At 35.0% G+C, this 12,723-nt stretch overlaps 3 protein-coding genes across 3 annotated transcripts in view; 2 read left to right on the forward strand and 1 right to left on the reverse strand.

Annotated features, from left to right (window-relative positions):
- Positions 1-8,546, forward strand: part of LOC109329206 (HSP-interacting protein-like) — a 26,273-nt gene extending 17,727 nt beyond the window's left edge. The window contains exons 3-4 of the mRNA XM_019562876.1: positions 5,634-7,167; positions 8,380-8,546. Of these exons, the coding sequence (XP_019418421.1) occupies positions 5,658-7,167; positions 8,380-8,546 (1,677 nt within the window). The 5' untranslated portion in view covers positions 5,634-5,657. The remainder of the gene's footprint in view (positions 1-5,633; positions 7,168-8,379) is intronic.
- Positions 270-3,394, reverse strand: LOC109329660. The gene is made up of 4 exons (XM_019563378.1): positions 2,835-3,394; positions 1,527-1,976; positions 638-941; positions 270-551 (listed from the first exon to the last, which is right to left on the reverse strand). Exons 1-4 carry the CDS (start codon positions 3,225-3,227, stop codon positions 418-420), a joined length of 1,281 nt encoding a protein of 426 aa, XP_019418923.1. The 5' UTR covers positions 3,228-3,394; the 3' UTR covers positions 270-417.
- LOC109329656 (HSP-interacting protein-like) lies at positions 8,394-11,136 on the forward strand. The gene has a single exon (XM_019563370.1). It carries the CDS (start codon positions 8,654-8,656, stop codon positions 10,937-10,939), a length of 2,286 nt encoding a protein of 761 aa, XP_019418915.1. The 5' UTR covers positions 8,394-8,653; the 3' UTR covers positions 10,940-11,136.

Raw genomic sequence — 12,723 nt, forward strand, 5'->3', positions numbered from 1 at the left:
ACACTAACAACTTTCTTGTAATTTTCTTTATATTGGAAAACACAGAAGAAGCATTACCAAATGTTTGGTCCTTGCCACTGTTTGGTAGCTTTGGACATTTTCATATAGTACTTGTATAAGAGAGGAAATAAATTTAATTTAGCATCATAGCCATACAATATAGTATACACCACCAAAAGCGAGTTTCTGGCTCTGCACATCAATGTACTATGAGTTATCCGATATGAGGATTCCCCCATTGAATAGTAGGAGATGGAGATACAGCGATATTTACAATAATTTCAGCAACATATGGAGCAAACTTATCATTTACCATTTGTAGATCATAACCAGAACTATAAGATCCAAATGGACTAGTGCAAAACATACAATGAACAAGTAAGGTGGATCACAAGTTCAGCAGTTCCCCTCTGTCTCTTAAACACCAATAGTCTTGTTAAGTAGCCAAAGGCAGAGCGCCAATTGAATGGCGAAAATGGAGTGAAGCCAAGTTCTGTCAAGCATGAATCCGAACATTGTGACTCCTCCTTTGTTGTTCTCCATGTATGACACTGTATTAAAAGATAGTGATTTAGGCCCAAACACAACTACACAAATAATTTGTTAAGACAAATGCCTTTAAAAAATTCCCATTTACCTAAAGCTTGCCTCCTTTGGAATGAGATGGTATGGGTGAAAATTGGCAGCATTTTGGTATTATCCAACTCATCTTCCTCGTCTCCTACCTCATCATCCGATGATCCACAAGTAGCAGCGGTAGCTTGGCGTGAAACTACCTGAGATGCTGTTGTTGTCTCTCCATCAACATTTTCAAATGAGTTTATAGTGGCACATATATGCCACTTAGCACAAAGGCCTGTAATGGATTGCGCTTTATGTGTGATCTTGGTTGCACCTCGCAAGAGTATGAAAAGGCCACTCACCAGGGTAATGGAGACTAACTGCAACATTGGACAAAGCCTAATTACTTTCTAATATAAGTATCTAATACATCAACAGATTAAACATTTGAGTGAATTACGCATTGCTCCCTCAAGTTTTGTTTATTTTCGCTTTTTCATACATAAACAGGAGAACTTTATGTAACAGAAATGATGGTTAAATGTGTATATCTATGTTTCATGTTATTTTTAACATTCTAAGTTTGAATGTGATCTCTTTTAACATAATTCTCATACACATGAAAACTAGCATCTAAATCTAACAAAAAATTATAAGCTTAGACTTTTTACTATAGTTTTGGGGAGTTATGAGTTACAATTTCAAGCACCTAAAGTGAAAAGTAAACAGTAATGCATAATTTTACCCATAAACATATTGATGCAAGAGCAATGATATTCCTCCACTAGTTTCTTCAACAACACATTTCACACATATTTTATAATCATCACTAAAAGCCTTTTGCTTAACAAAACTCTTTTAATCAATGGATATAAAATAGGAGTAAAAATGGTTAGATCAGCGTTTTCCTTGAAGTAAATGATAGCAGAAGTCTCATTTTCTTAAATGTGTGAAAGAAGCTTTACCGCAAGCTCTCCCGCCTTAAGGACATCAACATCAGCATGAGGTTTTGTAGCCACAAGCAGAAAACTGAGCTGACTTGCTGTCACCAAAATCAGAGAAGCCAAAATAAAACCGCGAAAACGATGGCTGATGATGCGCAGATTCTTTCTTATTCTTAGGTGCTCCATTAAGATTAACTCCACCTCAGTTTCTCTCTGAAAAACTTGAGCAAAGTCTTCTAGTCTGAGTAATTGCAGGTAGCAAATAAGCCGAAATAGGACACACACAAGGAAGAAAATCGAGGTTCGATAAAGCCACGAACATAGCTCCAGTGTGCTTAGAATGATGCTGCTCATGTATGGATTACCATAATGTGGTATTTGCGAATTTCCTGAGACATACCACCATATCTTATAGGCACATTCCGCTACAAAACAAGGAAGCCCCCAAAGCAAGATGAGCTTCATTGTTCTCTGCACAAATTAATTTGTTTTGTTATGAACAAGTTATATCGTGATCAATCAGATGCAATAGTGTATTTTGGCTATGTTAAATGTTCAAAGATTTGATTTAAAAATTACTCTCCAACAAATGATTTTCCCAGCAACATCTATTGATTGGAGTTGGTGTTTATAACAATCAGTGACAGGTATTTGATAATAGACCAAATAACTATTAGCTATCACGCATCACAATTATGAACAATAAGAGAAAAGAGTCATTCTTTTGGTCATATAAGATTACATCAATTGTTTACATGTTCTTTTTTATGTTTGGGGGCATTCAATAGACATCATGGTCATGTTCCATTTTAAGTTGTAAACCTGCAAGTAAAGGAGTTCAATTCTTTATTTCTGCTTTTGTTTCTCTTTGCTTACACAGTACTAAATTAAGTCTTTATCTCTTCTAAGTTCTAAGTAAAACTTTACAAGGCTAGATAAGAAAGTCATGCACTTATTATATTGTTTCTCTTGTAGCTAATTGACTTTAAAAGTATCTTTTTGAAGGCTAATGTATCATACCTAATCATCAAAGGATCATATCACATATTCTGTTTCATTGTGAAATAACACCATAATCATCAAAGGTAAGTTTTGTTCATTAAAATAATGCCTTAATACTATCAATTTCTCTCACAATCTTCTTCTTTGTTTAAAAATCATAAAATTTGTATGTTTTGTTTCAATTTGTAAAAAAAACAGTCCAATGCATTCCTACGAGTTTGTTTTCGGGTGTTGTTTCAATTTTTATATATACATAATACGGATTCCGCAGTCACAAACACAATTTAAAACAATAAAATAAAAACAGGCAAAAATAACATTATTAACCTGCATCTGATGGGAATATCCACGTTGAATCTTGATACTCTCATCACAAACTTTATCAAGAAAGAGAAACTTCCTGAAACCATATCTGCGATCCCAATCAGAGAGGCTAAGAAAAGAGATAGTAGCGAAGACAGAGAGAGAAATCTGAACGGGCACGTGATAGGGTCGACTATGATCAGCATCACATGTTGTTTTAGAACAATCAAGCATGACGTGAGATAAAATAGGAACAACATAAGCCAAAGAGAAGAACACGGACCATGATAAACCAGCTTTGAATAGGTTTGATTGGTCCACGTAAACCCATCTTAGGTATGATGTGAAACTCCTCAATTGTGCTACATCTTCTGTTTCCTTGTTCATTTGTAACAAGCTTCCTCTTTCATCTGCCATATGCGTTGAAATTTAAGGAGCTTGTTTCTGTGGTGAAACCACATAAGATAGAACCAGATGATGAATGAGAAATTTGAATCTAGCTATGAAGAATTTGATGGTCGTTGCTCTTTCAAGGTTTGTTCTAATGTTCCTTCCCAAACTATTTTAAAAGGTTGCGGTGATTCATCATCAAGTAGCTTGTAGGAACACATAAATATAAGTAATGTATTATTCAAATATTTTATCTTATGTATTTTAGTAAGAAAATAAATTATGGCTTACTATGTGGATCATATGATTGATAGACCACCTTAGCTTTTATGGCCAGGTAACCTCATGACAACGTTAACAATTTCAATTTCTTAATCATATCTATACTTCTATACAATTAATAAAAGGAAAACACAAAATAACCACTTATCATGGTGTAATTTGTGTTTTCCTATTTTGCTCTCAATATTTTTTTATTTATACAAAAAAAACTATATAATATTATTTTCTTATTTTATCTTATTATCTTCTTATTTTAAAAGTGTATTTAAAAAATTCAATATTAGATCAATGCAATAAATTCAACAATAAATTTAGCGCAAAAAATTATATTTGAATTTATAAAATATAAACTATACATTACAAACGATAGGAAAGCGGGTTGACAAGCACAACAGTGCATGTCAACACGCTAGGGTTAATAAAATAAGTGTAATATTTATATAAAATCTACATTATTCACCATTTATGTTTATTTATATCACTTATATTTAAGAGTTAGTAATAATTAAATATAATATTTAATATACTTATGTAAAAAAAATTGTTACATAATTAATATATACATTTTTCTAATAAAATAAAAATAACACAAAATAAAAAATAAATATAATTTGTAATTGAAAACGTTCAGGCATCAAAATTGATGATTTAAAAATAGAGAAAAATATGTATATAACGACAGTGTAAGAGTTTTTTACATTGTCACTATATTATCTATCATTCATTTTCAATTTAACTTTTCAGAAAAAATAATCAAAATGAAAAATAAATGATGCACTGATAATATATAATTCTTTATATTGTTAGTGTATCAATATTATACTCTTAAAAATATAAGTTAGATAAGATAACCCCTCTGAATAATTATTTAAATCTGATCCCATGATGTGAGGGAAGAGATTTCCGAAAACAAATGATGTGTTACATGAAGCACATCTTATTGGTCGGAATAATTTGTATAAACTTTTCTAACCAATAAAAAACACATTATAATAGTATAAACTTTGGAATAGAAAATCTATACTCTATATTACATGGAGTGAGTAGGAAGCAGTTATTGTTTGGCCCAAAAGCGTGAAAAAGTGGGGGAAAATGACTGGTCTGTGAGTAATGGAGATTTTCGCGGATCCAGTCGTAAATCAATGAACCTGTCTGTCCTCTTTTGGGGTTTTAGATGTATGAAAATAAAATACCATGCCAAATTTTCTTACAAATTCTTGTGTCACTTTTTTCTTGTGTAGATGATGATTTAGTAATTGAATATATCAATACTTTCTTAGACGTGTTATGGACATTAAATATGATCATAGTTTTTTTGAAAAAGAAAATAGTCACAACTACAAATATCTAATTTTATCATAAATTTTCCATATGCATTGAGCAAAATTGTATGACAAAATAAATATGTTATCCAAATTATATCTTATATCTTATCTCTCGTGCCAATAATTTTTTTAGAAAAAACAACACTAAACTAAAAAAAATAGAATTTTTAACATGTAACCAAACTATTTAGTAACCTAAAACAAACTATAAAGTGTGAAAAACTACTTTCACATATACTTAATAAAATTATGGTGAGTTAGAAGAGTTGAACATATATCACTATAGGATTTATAACTTAAATTTTCATCAAGTAAACAAACCTTTAATAATTAAAATTAACTAAACATTTTTATTATGCAATTAATTAATTAAAAAAGAATTTTGAAAGTGGAAGTTAAAATATGATTTCAGGAAAAAAAACATAATATAAATATAAACATTTTAGCAATCCAATAAAATTGGATATACCAAAACAAATGTACCAAAAAAGCCAATAAAATTGGGAGGCCTAAGCATTGGGCCTCTAAGGCCCACCACGATTTCGGGTGCTGAATCTGCTAATGATTCATATCTAGGGTTTCAAACCCTAACGATATCACTTCTCAAAACCCAACGTTATTCCTTAACTGAACCTTCACCATTTCTCCCCCATCTTCTACAATTCTCCATTGGGCAATCGCAGGCACAAAGAAAGTTTCATTTTTTCGCAGAAATTCCTTATCTTTCAGCTTCTTACCTGTAAGTTCCTCTCACCCTCAATGGGTATATATCTATAGGTAAATACTGATTTTAATTTAGTTGAGTATTTAGGTGATTTTAATTTAGGTGAATAAGGGAAATAAATATCAAATGGGAAAATCTGGGGGTAGAAGAAAAAAGGGTAGTGCTTCAAAATCAAACCAAGCTTCTGTTGATGATTCAGTTGCTCCAATTGCTAATGGTAGTGTGGATTTGGATTCCTCAATATTTTTGAAGAGAGCCCATGAGCTCAAAGAAGTGGGAAATGTAAAGTTCCAGAATAAGGACTTTGTTGGTGCCCTACAACATTATGAGAATGCCCTAAAACTAACCCCTAAGACCCACCCTGATAGGGCTGTTTTCCACAGCAACAGAGCTGCTTGTTTGATGCAAATGAAACCTACTGATTATGAATCTGTGATTGCCGAGTGCACCATGGCGCTTCAGGTTCAGCCGCAATTTGCTAGGGCACTCATTCGGAGGGCTCGGGCATTTGAGGCTGTAGGGAAGTATGAGATGGCTATGCTTGATGTGCAAGTGCTATTGGGAGTTGAACCTAATCACGGGGATGCTTTAGAGATTGCTAGGAGATTGAGGACTGCGTTGGGAACTCGCCAGGAAGCTCAGCAGGACCTTCATAGTCGCCCTTCCCCTGCTGCCCTTGGTGCTTCTGCGGTTCGTGGTGCTCCAATTGCTGGTTTAGGGCCATCTTTACCTGCCCGACCAGGGCCTAAGAAGGGGGCAAGTGCAGCTACTGGATTGCTTGTGTCACCTAATTACAAGCCAGAGAAGCCCCAAGTTATTTTATCATCTGAAAATGGTCATGAGAACAAGTCACAGTCTCCAAAACTTTCGTTGAAACCCTCAAGTGGCTCCGCTAATACCTCTAATCCAAGGAAGGGAAACCAGAAGGATCTGTTGTCTCATTCAGCAAATGTTCAGCACTCAGAGGTTGTAATTCGGTTGAGACCTTTGAAACTTGTTTATGATCATGATATCAGGCTTGCTGAGATGCCAGTGAATTGCAGTTTTAGAGTGCTGCGAGAATTAGTGACCAAGAGATTTCCATCATCAAAGTCTGTTCTGATCAAGTATAAGGATAATGACGGTGATTTGGTGACTATAACATCTACGGATGAACTCAGATTGGCCGAAGGTAGTGTGGATAGCCATCTCCTGAAAGAACCCGAAGCAGATAAAAGTGATTCAGTTGGGATGCTGAGACTAAATATCGTTGAAGTTAGTCCTGAGCAGGAGCCACCTTTATTGGAAGAAGAGGAAGAAAAACCTGTGGAGAGCGATGGGATCAAGGAAGTTGAGAGTGAGTCTCAATCACCCAATGAATCTTTCTCTGAGGCCCCTGACACTGAAGCTGATAAGATAGAGAAAGATGCACCGAAGGAAAAGCCTGGTTCTGCCACAGAAGCTACTGAATGCAAGGAAGTGGAGATGGATGATTGGTTGTTTGAATTTGCTCAGCTTTTCCGCTCTCATGTTGGTATTGATCCAGATGCTCATATTGACTTGCATGAGCTGGGGATGGAGTTTTGTTCTGAGGCACTCGAGGAAACAGTCACCGGTGAGGAGGCCCAGGATCTCTTTGACAAAGCGGCTTTGAAGAGTTTTTTACATTGTCACTATATTATCTATCATTCATTTTCAATTTAACTTTTCAGAAAAAATAATCAAAATGAAAAATAAATGATGCACTGATAATATATAATTCTTTATATTGTTAGTGTATCAATATTATACTCTTAAAAATATAAGTTAGATAAGATAACCCCTCTGAATAATTATTTAAATCTGATCCCATGATGTGAGGGAAGAGATTTCCGAAAACAAATGATGTGTTACATGAAGCACATCTTATTGGTCGGAATAATTTGTATAAACTTTTCTAACCAATAAAAAACACATTATAATAGTATAAACTTTGGAATAGAAAATCTATACTCTATATTACATGGAGTGAGTAGGAAGCAGTTATTGTTTGGCCCAAAAGCGTGAAAAAGTGGGGGAAAATGACTGGTCTGTGAGTAATGGAGATTTTCGCGGATCCAGTCGTAAATCAATGAACCTGTCTGTCCTCTTTTGGGGTTTTAGATGTATGAAAATAAAATACCATGCCAAATTTTCTTACAAATTCTTGTGTCACTTTTTTCTTGTGTAGATGATGATTTAGTAATTGAATATATCAATACTTTCTTAGACGTGTTATGGACATTAAATATGATCATAGTTTTTTTGAAAAAGAAAATAGTCACAACTACAAATATCTAATTTTATCATAAATTTTCCATATGCATTGAGCAAAATTGTATGACAAAATAAATATGTTATCCAAATTATATCTTATATCTTATCTCTCGTGCCAATAATTTTTTTAGAAAAAACAACACTAAACTAAAAAAAATAGAATTTTTAACATGTAACCAAACTATTTAGTAACCTAAAACAAACTATAAAGTGTGAAAAACTACTTTCACATATACTTAATAAAATTATGGTGAGTTAGAAGAGTTGAACATATATCACTATAGGATTTATAACTTAAATTTTCATCAAGTAAACAAACCTTTAATAATTAAAATTAACTAAACATTTTTATTATGCAATTAATTAATTAAAAAAGAATTTTGAAAGTGGAAGTTAAAATATGATTTCAGGAAAAAAAACATAATATAAATATAAACATTTTAGCAATCCAATAAAATTGGATATACCAAAACAAATGTACCAAAAAAGCCAATAAAATTGGGAGGCCTAAGCATTGGGCCTCTAAGGCCCACCACGATTTCGGGTGCTGAATCTGCTAATGATTCATATCTAGGGTTTCAAACCCTAACGATATCACTTCTCAAAACCCAACGTTATTCCTTAACTGAACCTTCACCATTTCTCCCCCATCTTCTACAATTCTCCATTGGGCAATCGCAGGCACAAAGAAAGTTTCATTTTTTCGCAGAAATTCCTTATCTTTCAGCTTCTTACCTGTAAGTTCCTCTCACCCTCAATGGGTATATATCTATAGGTAAATACTGATTTTAATTTAGTTGAGTATTTAGGTGATTTTAATTTAGGTGAATAAGGGAAATAAATATCAAATGGGAAAATCTGGGGGTAGAAGAAAAAAGGGTAGTGCTTCAAAATCAAACCAAGCTTCTGTTGATGATTCAGTTGCTCCAATTGCTAATGGTAGTGTGGATTTGGATTCCTCAATATTTTTGAAGAGAGCCCATGAGCTCAAAGAAGTGGGAAATGTAAAGTTCCAGAATAAGGACTTTGTTGGTGCCCTACAACATTATGAGAATGCCCTAAAACTAACCCCTAAGACCCACCCTGATAGGGCTGTTTTCCACAGCAACAGAGCTGCTTGTTTGATGCAAATGAAACCTACTGATTATGAATCTGTGATTGCCGAGTGCACCATGGCGCTTCAGGTTCAGCCGCAATTTGCTAGGGCACTCATTCGGAGGGCTCGGGCATTTGAGGCTGTAGGGAAGTATGAGATGGCTATGCTTGATGTGCAAGTGCTATTGGGAGTTGAACCTAATCACGGGGATGCTTTAGAGATTGCTAGGAGATTGAGGACTGCGTTGGGAACTCGCCAGGAAGCTCAGCAGGACCTTCATAGTCGCCCTTCCCCTGCTGCCCTTGGTGCTTCTGCGGTTCGTGGTGCTCCAATTGCTGGTTTAGGGCCATCTTTACCTGCCCGACCAGGGCCTAAGAAGGGGGCAAGTGCAGCTACTGGATTGCTTGTGTCACCTAATTACAAGCCAGAGAAGCCCCAAGTTATTTTATCATCTGAAAATGGTCATGAGAACAAGTCACAGTCTCCAAAACTTTCGTTGAAACCCTCAAGTGGCTCCGCTAATACCTCTAATCCAAGGAAGGGAAACCAGAAGGATCTGTTGTCTCATTCAGCAAATGTTCAGCACTCAGAGGTTGTAATTCGGTTGAGACCTTTGAAACTTGTTTATGATCATGATATCAGGCTTGCTGAGATGCCAGTGAATTGCAGTTTTAGAGTGCTGCGAGAATTAGTGACCAAGAGATTTCCATCATCAAAGTCTGTTCTGATCAAGTATAAGGATAATGACGGTGATTTGGTGACTATAACATCTACGGATGAACTCAGATTGGCCGAAGGTAGTGTGGATAGCCATCTCCTGAAAGAACCCGAAGCAGATAAAAGTGATTCAGTTGGGATGCTGAGACTAAATATCGTTGAAGTTAGTCCTGAGCAGGAGCCACCTTTATTGGAAGAAGAGGAAGAAAAACCTGTGGAGAGCGATGGGATCAAGGAAGTTGAGAGTGAGTCTCAATCACCCAATGAATCTTTCTCTGAGGCCCCTGACACTGAAGCTGATAAGATAGAGAAAGATGCACCGAAGGAAAAGCCTGGTTCTGCCACAGAAGCTACTGAATGCAAGGAAGTGGAGATGGATGATTGGTTGTTTGAATTTGCTCAGCTTTTCCGCTCTCATGTTGGTATTGATCCAGATGCTCATATTGACTTGCATGAGCTGGGGATGGAGTTTTGTTCTGAGGCACTCGAGGAAACAGTCACCGGTGAGGAGGCCCAGGATCTCTTTGACAAAGCGGCTTTGAAGTTCCAGGAGGTGGCTGCTTTGGCATTCTTCAATTGGGGAAATGTTTACATGTGTGCTGCTAGGAAGCGAATCCCCTTAGATGAGTCAGCTGGTGAAGAAGTAGTGGCAGAACGGCTTCAAGTTGCATATGACTGGGTCAAGGAAAAATATACATTGGCAAGGGAGAAGTATGAGCAAGCACTCGTGATTAAACCAGACTTCTATGAAGGGTTACTGGCTCTGGGTCAGCAACAATTTGAAATGGCTAAGCTTCATTGGTCTTTTGCACTTGCTAAGAAAATTGATCTATCAAGCTGGGACCCTACAGAGACAATTCAACTTTTTGACAGTGCAGAGGAGAAGATGAAAGCTGCAACTGATATGTGGGAGAAGCTGGAGGAGCAGAGAGCAAAGGAGCTACAAGACCCGAATGCAAGCAAGAAAGAAGAACTATTGAGAAGAAGAAAAAAACAGGGAGGTTCCGCCGAAGGTGAGTCCTCTGCTGTTGGTCAGGGTGATATATCTGCAAAGGAAGCTGCAGAGCAAGCAGCCGTCATGAGATCGCAGATCCACCTTTTCTGGGGCAATATGCTATTTGAAAAATCCCAAGTTGAATGTAAATTAGGAAGGGGTGATTGGAATAAAAATCTGGATGCTGCTATCGAGCGCTTTAAGCTTGCAGGAGCATCCGAGGCTGATATTTCAATGGTGCTAAAGAATCATTACTCCAATGGAGATGCAAAGGAAGGAGAAGTAAAAGGACCTGAAAGTCACAACTCGACTGCACTGCCAAAATAGAGAGCACTGATATTTTGAGACGAATAACATGTCTTTGAAATCTTGACTAATATCTGGTCAGAGATGTCTCCAATGAAGCCTATGGACAAAGAACGTCCATCTTATTTTGAGCTCAAAGGGGAATTCTGGATTCATTTTACATGGGATTTGAAAATTTTGGGTCCCTAAACTAGATACTTATTGAATTGTTTTTCCTTTATTTTGTCGTGAGTTTTTGGTAATATGAAGATCATTTCTAAACATTATTGGTAGAAGTATGAGTTTCCAGTGATTATTTTTTACCAAAGATCGGTAATTCACATTCTTTACTGTCATGGATGTGTTGCTTTGATGACTGCAAACTAATTCAATTGAAAAGATTTGTTACAATAATGTTCTACTATGATGCTGCATGTCTTGACTTTATACCATGCTTTACATTGGCATACTTGTGCTATAGATTTCTTGTTACTGCTGAAATGCTGAATCTTTTTTCCATCTCATTAGAGCAGGCACTCTAAAGTAAAAGCAGAAATTAAAAAAAGCAGGAGAAATAGAGACATAGTCAATACGTTATATCCGGAGACAAATACATTTATGTTTTTCGGTCTTAACATTTAAGATTAAATTTTATTTAGAATTAGATTTTTAATATGTTACTAAAATTTTATTAGTTATCACTTCAGTAGTGGCCAATGTTTTTCTGATGGACTTTTTTCTACCATTTTGTGGATAACCATAGCATGATGAACTAATTAGTTGTCACAATGTGCATATGACAAGCTTTGTTGCATTGTATGATTTAATGTATAAGTAAAAATCTTGTCCAACTTTAAGCTTCTAGATATTTCATTTACGTGTTACTTGGGTATATTTCCATTATAGGGGTGACATAAAGTTGATCCAACAATTTGATCTTTGCTTCTCAAATGGGTATTCCATTCATTGACTAGAGAAATTTCAGATGAGTTGGAACTTGGGATGTTTAGACTTTAGCATCTTTATGCATTTGTCTCATACAATTATTTGCCCACTCTCATTGGGTGGAATTCAATAATCTTCTTGCATGATAAGCCATTATTTCTGTTTCTTGGAAATAGGTGTGCCAGCAACTAAATATTTAGGCCAAAAATGGACGTGCCTGTCAAAATCAATGTTTCTTGTCATTTATCATTTATAAACTGTATAATAAAAATAACAGTGTAATATCTATGTACTGTTAGTATAATTTGTATTATTATTTTTTTTTTTAAATCGATGATAATAAAACATGAATAATAATGTTGTGATAGCGCATCAATACATATTTTTTTCTCTAAAAAAATCATAATATGTTACTGTGTTAAAAGTCTAGTGGTCTTTTACAAATAACAGAAGTAAATGAGTCACTTGTAAATTAGACTTGCTTATGAATGGATTTACTTGCCTATTTGCAAATTTGAATTTTGTTTTAGGCAATATTTTTTGTCCTAGCTCAGTACTTGACCAATAAGTTATATGAGCCGGTAAATTTATAATTTATCCTTATTTTTTTCAGGAAAATTTTAAATATTATGTAACACTAGATGGGGCAAACCAACTGAAAGTGCAATTTGAAGTGGCCCAAAAATATATCAACTTTATTTTTCAGAATTTAAATTCAAATTTGGGTTTGAATATCCATATTGTGGATTTCTATCAGTCCATCTAAAGATCTCTTTAAATATTCATGTTAGAGAATTATTCAGACAAAGGTGGTGGATTAATTAATCTATATAGAAGAGAGAGAAAAAACAATTACAAAAAAGAAGTAAGACAATGAAACT

This window comes from Lupinus angustifolius, chromosome LG16, assembly GCF_001865875.1.
Source record: "Lupinus angustifolius cultivar Tanjil chromosome LG16, LupAngTanjil_v1.0, whole genome shotgun sequence".
NCBI classification, from domain to species: domain Eukaryota; kingdom Viridiplantae; phylum Streptophyta; class Magnoliopsida; order Fabales; family Fabaceae; genus Lupinus; species Lupinus angustifolius.

Bases quoted from the DNA above. Each gene is read 5' to 3' on its own strand.
- LOC109329656 (XM_019563370.1), top strand. From the start codon at position 8,654: ATGGGAAAATCTGGGGGTAGAAGAAAAAAGGGTAGTGCTTCAAAATCA.
- LOC109329660 (XM_019563378.1), bottom strand. From the start codon at position 3,227: ATGGCAGATGAAAGAGGAAGCTTGTTACAAATGAACAAGGAAACAGAA. The intron at 1,977-2,834 runs GTTAATAATGTT...TAATTTGTGCAG, and splicing joins GATATTCCCATCAGATGCAG to AGAACAATGAAGCTCATCTT. The intron at 942-1,526 runs GTAAAGCTTCTT...CCAATGTTGCAG, and splicing joins TTAAGGCGGGAGAGCTTGCG to TTAGTCTCCATTACCCTGGT.